The sequence below is a fragment of the Penaeus monodon genome, chromosome 19 (genome assembly GCF_015228065.2).
Source record: "Penaeus monodon isolate SGIC_2016 chromosome 19, NSTDA_Pmon_1, whole genome shotgun sequence".
NCBI lineage: Eukaryota > Metazoa > Arthropoda > Malacostraca > Decapoda > Penaeidae > Penaeus > Penaeus monodon.
Window position 1 is genome coordinate 34,857,762 of NC_051404.1, and position 1,993 is coordinate 34,859,754.

General features: G+C 37.9%; 1 protein-coding gene across 1 annotated transcript in view; it reads left to right on the forward strand.

Annotated features, from left to right (window-relative positions):
* LOC119585399 (adenylyl cyclase 78C-like) overlaps positions 1-1,993 on the forward strand; it is a gene marked incomplete in the record, with an annotated part of 159,642 nt that overhangs the window by 94,349 nt on the left and 63,300 nt on the right. The window contains 1 exon segment of the mRNA XM_037934062.1: positions 1,748-1,955. Coding sequence (XP_037789990.1) covers positions 1,748-1,955 — 208 coding nt within the window.

The following is a 1,993-nucleotide window of genomic DNA, read 5'->3' on the forward strand; positions in this document are numbered from 1 at the left end:
ACGGAGAAAGAGAGGGAGAGAGAAAATCAACACAGAAGACGAAAAAGAAGAGCAAGAGAAAAGGGGAAATGAAGGGAAGGGAAACAGGGCAAAAGAAAGATCTGCCGGAAGAAATGGACGCGGAATGGAGAAACCTGACGATAAAGGTGAAATAGACGGGAAGTAAATTAAAGTCAAGACAGGCAGAAGGGAGAGCGAAGAAGGAAGAAGAAAATGAACGATGAAAGAGAGAGCGAGAGAAATAAAGAAAATGGAACAAAGAGAAGGAAAAGGAAACGAGAGCTAGAGATGAAGATGAAAAACTAAAAAAGAAGAAAAAAAAGTCAGTAGGAATGACATAGAAGAAGATAAAAGGAGAACTGAAATGAGAAAAAAAATCAAACACTTTGCACATAAAAAGAGATGTAAATATATGAAAGAAAAGTGAACTGAAATAGAAAACGGGGAAATGAAGAGCCAGGATTCCCGTCGGAAAGGAAGAAAATACGATAAAGGAAGAGAATAAAAGAAAGAAAAAAAAAGATAAGTAAAACGAAAAGAAATGAAAACGAAATCTCCAATACTGAATAAAGAAAAAAAACGAATAAATAGACAAACAACGAAACAGAACTAAAGGGGAAAACAGAAGAAGAAGAAGAAGAAAAAGGAAAACGAAAGAAAATTAAACTACCCCAAGAAAACGAACGATCCTTTGCGGAAGGCCTTGGGGGGAGGGAGGGGGGGGGTTGAAGACTAATGAATAAATAAACAGGAAATAATTGCTTTATTAAAGGTCTCATATAGCAGAGGGATGGCGGGGGTAATGGCTTATCTTGCCCGCTTGACCCCTTGACCTCGCTGCGATACCTGAGCCACAGACGAGATTGGGTCGTAACATTTCATATCAAAGTTTTTATGGAACTCTTTTTTTTGGTGGGGTTGGGCCAAGGGGGTGGGCAGAGGGGGGGGGTATCTAGTTGTAACTGATTCCTTTTTTACGTTTTCAATTTCGGAAATGTTGTTTGCGTGTGTTTGCTGATTTTTACTATTGTTGTTTACGTCGACTATACAGAATGAAATTTTATGAAATTGTTATGTGGATTAAAGTTAGCGTATAATTGAATTAGGGCTGATATTTCGGAACAAAGTGACGTAAATCAAATCTCACGTTTTTTCAATCGATTGCATCCCCTGTAATATGATTAGTATTTCTGACTTTTCCAGAACATTTTATTTTTTTCAAATTCCTCACAGAAGCACCACTGATATATCCAAATGATATGTTAATATTCTGGTTTATGTAATAGCTTATTTATTTGATATTAACTGTGTTTATATCTTATATCAGCAACCTCATTTCCACACCATACTCAAATTTTCACTCTTCATTACAACCGTACTGTCCAAAATAAAGTGTAATATAAGAACCTCATAGCCTCACCATATTCTTTTTTTCATTATTCTTTCTCCCTTTCCGGATAAACAAGACCTCATTGCAGTGTAACGGCCAATATATTCTATTTTATATCTGGTTCCTCATTCCTTCACAATTTTCATTTTCCCACCAAATACAAACAAAATCTCATTATAACTATACGGTGATTAGCCCATTCCCTTACCATACCTCCTTCATCACTATTCTCTCTCTCCTTTTTTCCAGATATAAACAAAATCTCACTACAGATATAAACAAATTTCACAGTTGTCCAACAATTACCCCTTTTCCCTCACCATACTCTTTTCATCACCATTCTCTCTCCCATTCCAGATACAAACAAGTTTCAACAGCAACTGCGCCGGCCAGTGCATTATGGCTAACCTTACGCTGTACTTCGCCATCAACTTCGCTGGAATGTACACCAAGTATCTTACGGACCGGACGCAGCGAAAAGCCTTTTTGGAGACGCGAAAGTCCATGGAAATGAGATGCAGAACACAGAGGGAGAATGAGAGGCAGGAGAAGTTGCTGTTGTCGGGTGAGTATGAAGACCGAGAGAAAAGAGAGAGATTGGGG